Raw genomic sequence first — 6,054 nt, 5'->3', positions numbered from 1 at the left:
TAGATTTACGTTTTTTTATGCCTCGGAGGATTTGCACTCGAGGAAACGATACAAGCCGCCACATTGGCACATTTTTATCTCGTGTAATCTTTTTTTTTTTTTTTGATTAATTATCTCGTGTAATCTTACTATGCTGATGTGCACCACAACAACAACATGACTGATCAAATAACTAAGTGGCACTCTCTTATTTTAATTTAAAAAATTTTATTTAATAAATTATTATACAATTTAATGGTGTGATAATAAAAATTAATCATTATTTTTTCTTATAAAATTATTATTAACAATTATATTACGGTCGTAATACAATTTATTAAATATTATTATTCAACATATTTGTCACACCAGTCAAGTAACGTGTCATCAACATGGCAAAAATAAGTCTTTAAGAGGTAACTTAATTGGCTGGGATTATGCTTCATGAAGCGGAGGTCACTAGTTCGAATCATCCCCCTTTTTGTGTAAACGTGAAAGCAAAAATAAGAAGAAAAAAAGAAAACACAAAAGACCCTACCCCTACCTCGAGGCATGTGCTTACTTTATCTACACTACACCGTCTCACCAAAACTACATACCCCATCATGGTCAATTTAAGGAGAAATGCTAGAAATGCACCCCTCATCCCCTCTTTGTCTCTCTATTTTCCTTTAAAAAAAATTGATTTTAAGGAAAAAGCTATATCTGATGTGACATCAGAGACAACTTTTTCCTTAAAACCAATTTTTTTATTATAAAGGGTCCTGAGGGGGGATGAGGGGTGCATGTGTAGCAAAGCTTCAATTTAAGAAAGAAATGGCTGCAAATATTAGGGTACGGTAACATTTGGGGCTGGAAATTAATAAGTCCGCCCAACAATCCGTTCATATAAATTCCATTCATTTAATAAATAAACTAGTTATGAATACAAAATTAAATTAAATTATTAAATGAGCTACACTTACTTAAACTTGAGCCATAGGCCACCTCCGAGCGTTTTTAAGAGTGGGTCAACAACTCTTGTCAAATTTGGGGTGGTCAAGCCACCTTCAAACAGTACCTTGCTAGGGGTGGCTCAACCACCCATAGCTATTTTTAGGGGTGGGTTGTCTATTCCCGCCTGTTTCATGGATGGTCAAGCCATCCTGAGGGTGGTTTAATCACTCGTTATTATTATTTGTTATTTTTTATTATTATTTTAGGTTTTTAGTTTTTTTTTTTTGTTTGTCTTATTAAAAGATGATAATTTTTGTCGTTTTGCTGGCATTAGAATGACATTGATAATGGAGTAATGCTATATACAAAATTCATCTTCTCTTTTTTATCTAAAATCATAAGTGGAATTTGGATGAATCACTATTAGATTTTGATCAAATAATTTTAAAAAACATGCCACATTTAAAGGAATAAATAATAAAAAAGATATAAGAGTCTTGTATATAACATTACTCAATGAGGTACTAATTTAAGGTATATGTTAGAGGTAGACAGAGTATCTAATTGTCGCCTGCTGACTGTTATCGACCACCTACCGACTTCGAACGGTCAGTAGTTGGAATAAAAAAATTATTTCAACGCCAGTTGAATTCAATAAGCGATAAAATCCTTATTTCGTCGGTTAACTAACTGAAACTTAACTGTTTTCGTTCCTCACTATTTTATTTTTCTTTTATTTTATTTTTTATTATTATTATTATTATTATTATTATTTTTATCACTTGTTTATCCCACTATATGTTAAACCGACATTTATCCGGCACTTGAATGTCAAATTGATAGGCTACTTTACTGTTTGATAATGTGTATATATATATATAATGAAAAATGATATCTTGGACTAAAAAGCAAAAAAAACAAAGAAAAAGGAGAGATAGGGAGAATGGCGGACTCAATCGCAGAGGAATAGAGTGGGAGTAAGCAAAGAAGAGGGGGAGGAGGGGGCTACAGCTAAAGCTAAACATGGACGCAAGCGGCCTTAAAACGCTAAATGCCATCACGTCTTTCCATTTCCGCTCCAGAGCTCCTCTCTTTCGCTCTCTCCATTTTGCCCAGTTCAAGCACAAGCTCCACCTCTCTCTCTCCTCCCCTCGTTTCTCTCCCATCTGCTCTCTACACACACAGACATGTATATATGTTTATGAGTTTATCCGTGTATGCTTTTCTTGTTTGGGTTGGATGTGATTTGATATTTTTGTGATTTTTGCAGCGGAAAGAGCTGAGGAGAGTTCTTTGCCTTTGCCTCGCGGTGCCGGCGAGGCGGTGAGCGAGGAGGTTTCGAGAAGGAAGCTTCTTCAAGTGGTTTTAGTATCACCTCAGGTACCACTGAATGCTGCAAATGTTTTCAAAGACATCAGCTTCTGGATTTATATTTTTTTCCGTTAGTTTGTACAACCCCAATTGTTCTTTTTTTTTTTAAATTTCATTGGGAATTTGATAAAGGTAAGAATTTGATCGTGGCATGTGATTGAATTCTGTGGAAACAGAACTGGTTATAGGTGAACTGTTTTGGGAGTAGTATAAATTGTTTATTATTTTTAATTATACGAACATGTATAAATACCAAATATTGTTTTTTTAATTTTATAAGAAACAAAAATGTTTTGGGAGTAAAGTGAATGATTTGAATGGTGAAGAAAATGAAGCACATTATTGGTTTCTGAAGGATGGGATATGATTAAAAGGATCCGATTGCATATGCTTGGCCCTTAAAGTTGGCCCCTCGGCTGTTTGATTTTATCTGTAGAAGAATAAAAGTATGATAAAAAAATATATGATATCACCTCTGCTAAAATGATTTTTTTGATTTGAAAAAAAAAATGCTTGTGTGAAGAGGCATACTTATTAGGCATTTGTGGTTGAGATAATGAGCTTTTAGCTGTCATATCCTTTCTTTTTGCTGAGGATAAAGATTCATCGGTGTGATCTTATTTGAGGGATTTCGTGAGCAGTGGATCCAAGCTTTGCAAGGGCTTTAAAAGAACCCAAACTGGGCATTGTTGGTGACTGGGTTCTTTAGTTTGTTGTATGAGGCTGGGGTTAATGGAGAGGGGGAGGACTTGTAGAGCTTGAGCTTATCTATGTGTCGCCCATTTGAGGTTAAATCCTGTCATATAGGCTTAAGGGCTCTTTCACATAGATTTTCAATGTGTCGTGTATAAGCAGCATTTTTTTCCTTATTTGGAATTTTACGTTGATTAAGTTGTTTTGAATGTCTTGGATTATCTGTAATCAACTCGTATTTTTAGCCGGTGTGGTAGACTTGGTTGTGTGTTTGGTGAAACACCCCTTTATGCTCGTTTCCATAATAAACTCATAATGGCTGGACTTTTGATGAAGTTGACCTCTCTATTTGCAATTTAAATGCTACCATTTTATGGTATTTATATGTGTGACGTTTATATATTCCTAACTTTTCCTCATCGGATCTGGTAGATCTGATTAATTTTTTGGATTGTAGAAGCCTATAGGGTGATTGGCTCTCCTGTATGCTATTCGTGTATGAAGGCTTTGTCCTTTTTCTCAATAAAATTATCCAAATTGCTGACAATCATGTTTGTCCTTGTTATTGTGGGAGAAGAAAATACATTTTTACAGAATACTTAGGAGTGAATCCATGCTTCTTGTAATGAGACAGGAATTGTTATTAAACTGAAAACAATATGTTAACCGTGATAAAATCAGATATCAATGCAACTGCGTTTGCATCATTTGCATGTATAATTAACTGGTCTTTGACAGTATAAGCATCTGCTTTACAACTGAATTTGCATTATTTTCAGTTTGTTAATTACTTATCAATTTGGCTGACAAGTGTTTCTCTATGCAAGAGTTTCCGTTTATAGTGATATTTTTCCTTTATTTTTTGTTAGATAATTAAAGTTTAAATTGACCACGGTGCTTCACTTTATACCTTTCTGCTTCTTATCAATCTTCCTAAATATGGATAATACTTTGGGTCTTCCAGGATTTGATGAATCCAAAATCATAATTTCTCCATGTTTTCTCTTTTGAGTTGCAGACAACCTCAATTTCTTAAGGCAGGCTCTGAGATTTCTATTGTCCCTCGCAGATTCCTGGAAACACAGGTTGCATTGCCAGAACATGTGCTGCATCAGCTGTTGGACTTCACCTAGTTGGGGTAGATCTTGCCAATTTGTGTTTGATTATTATCTTTAGTATTTTTTGTTTGTATAAGCAGGATGTTTGAATTGTCCTATACTATCCCTTCACAGTAAAAGTTGCTACAGGCTCTCGATGATTAACATGCTTCTTTTCTATTTCAGCCATTAGGATTTCAGGTGGACGATGCAAAATTAAAGCGTGCGGGGTTGGATTACTGGCCGTATCCAAGCATATCTCCCGTGAATTTTCTTTACTTCTGCTACTCTTTCTGTCATACATAAATTCACTTTTAGTATGTGGAAGAACTGATACTTGATATGGGAATTAAGAGGCAAAGCCATCTTTTTTTATTTCTGCCTTAAGGTTACATAAAATATAGTATTAAGCACATTTTCTACCTTTCATTCTTGCCTTTCACGCCAAAACCAGATTCTATAGTTTTAAATTTAAGCATGCTGAATGCAATGAGGAATAGAGATCACTTTCGCACCTACTTAGGTTGAATTTCGTACCATCAGGGATTGGAAACTATCTCAAATTGACTGAGCGTCGGACGGACGGGGCTGAGCCCTGATGGCTACAGACAGCTTTTCCCCAGCAGATTTTCATATTTGTATTATTGTATTTTGTATCATCAATGTCCTTAATGATTACCTGTTTTCAACAATTAACGTTCAATGTTAGATATGTGGTTGTTAAAGTTCATGACTCGTGGATGGAGTTTCGAGACTATTTCAGGCAACAGGTTCCTTTTGGTTCCGAAAACTGATTTCAGAGACCGTTCTCTTGCTTTTTCCTTGACTCCATCTGTTTTCTGTCCTTTGATACAGGATGGGGAAAAGCGGTTACTTGCATTCACCAAGAGAGGAACAGCAATTCATTCAGTAAGTTGCCCCATCCTTCCTCTTTCTAGTTTGCTTTATATTTATGTGTATTTGTAAATGTGCATTGTGTCAATCTGTTGTTCAAACCTTTATGTTTTATTCATGAGCAACAAATACTGCATTCTGGTGAAAATTTTAAAATTTCATCATTATGTTTGTTTTTTGTTTATATCTCGTTTTCTTTTAGAAATCTGCCTGTGTACAGGTCCATAACTCAGTTTTTACTGAAATATGATGCTGCATTCTTCAGCATCGTAGTTAATAGAATGTCTATTGAGTTGACCATCATTGATTCTATTTTTGCAGGATTTTTCCTATAGAAGGGGCGACTATCTCATATTTGGGTCAGAAACTTGTGGCCTACCACCTGAAGCCCTGCTAGACTGCAAAAGTGAAACATTTGGCGGCGGGATGATTCGGATTCCAATGGTTGAAACTTATGTTAGATGTCTAAATCTCTCTGTAAGTGTTGGCATCGCCTTGTATGAAGCTTCCAGACAGCTAAACTATGAACAACTTCAAGTACCACCTGAAAATTGTGTGGATACAGCACAATCATTTATTACTGAGGATATTTTTGCTTAATTCAATGCTAGCAGAGTTTATATTTATTGGCAAGTTGAACTTCAACTAGTGGAGATCAAGTTTTAATTTAGGAAGTAGCCTGAATGTAGTGTTCATCCATCACAGACAGGAAACTCAAGTATTTATTTGATCCTTTCTGACTCGGGTTCGTGATTATATGATGTTGAAAAGCCTGAAAATATGTTGCAGAAGCAGTCTTTTTTGTTGTTGATAGGGCAACTCTTGAAAACATGTTGGAAATTGCTGAATGGGAAGGAGTGTTTGTTAGCCTACAGAAAGAGGGTGTATGGTGTAGAATTACTTTTTTTTTTTTTTTTTTTTTTTTTTTTTTTTTTTTTGAACAAGATAGCATTTGCTATCATATATTGCTGAAACGCCCGAAGGACAAGTACAAGGATAGAGGTACAAGACCCCCCTAAACCTTAAGTCAGAACCAAGTCTGACTTGAAGCAGATGCCTAATTACAATCCACAAATATTACAAG

General features: G+C 35.2%; 1 protein-coding gene across 1 annotated transcript; it reads left to right on the top strand.

The window, feature by feature from the left end:
• Positions 1 to 1,823: 1,823 nt before the first annotated feature.
• Positions 1,824 to 5,596, top strand: LOC133879983 (uncharacterized). Its single transcript, XM_062318818.1, has 7 exons — positions 1,824 to 2,104; positions 2,186 to 2,295; positions 4,049 to 4,117; positions 4,263 to 4,321; positions 4,786 to 4,846; positions 4,932 to 4,985; positions 5,292 to 5,596. Exons 1-7 carry the CDS (start codon positions 1,939 to 1,941, stop codon positions 5,568 to 5,570), a joined length of 798 nt encoding a protein of 265 aa, XP_062174802.1. The 5' UTR covers positions 1,824 to 1,938; the 3' UTR covers positions 5,571 to 5,596.
• The last annotated feature ends 458 nt before the right edge of the window (positions 5,597 to 6,054 follow it).

The sequence above is a fragment of the Alnus glutinosa genome, chromosome 10, assembly GCF_958979055.1.
Source record: "Alnus glutinosa chromosome 10, dhAlnGlut1.1, whole genome shotgun sequence".
NCBI lineage: Eukaryota > Viridiplantae > Streptophyta > Magnoliopsida > Fagales > Betulaceae > Alnus > Alnus glutinosa.
This window is presented reverse-complemented; position numbering and strand designations above follow the sequence as displayed.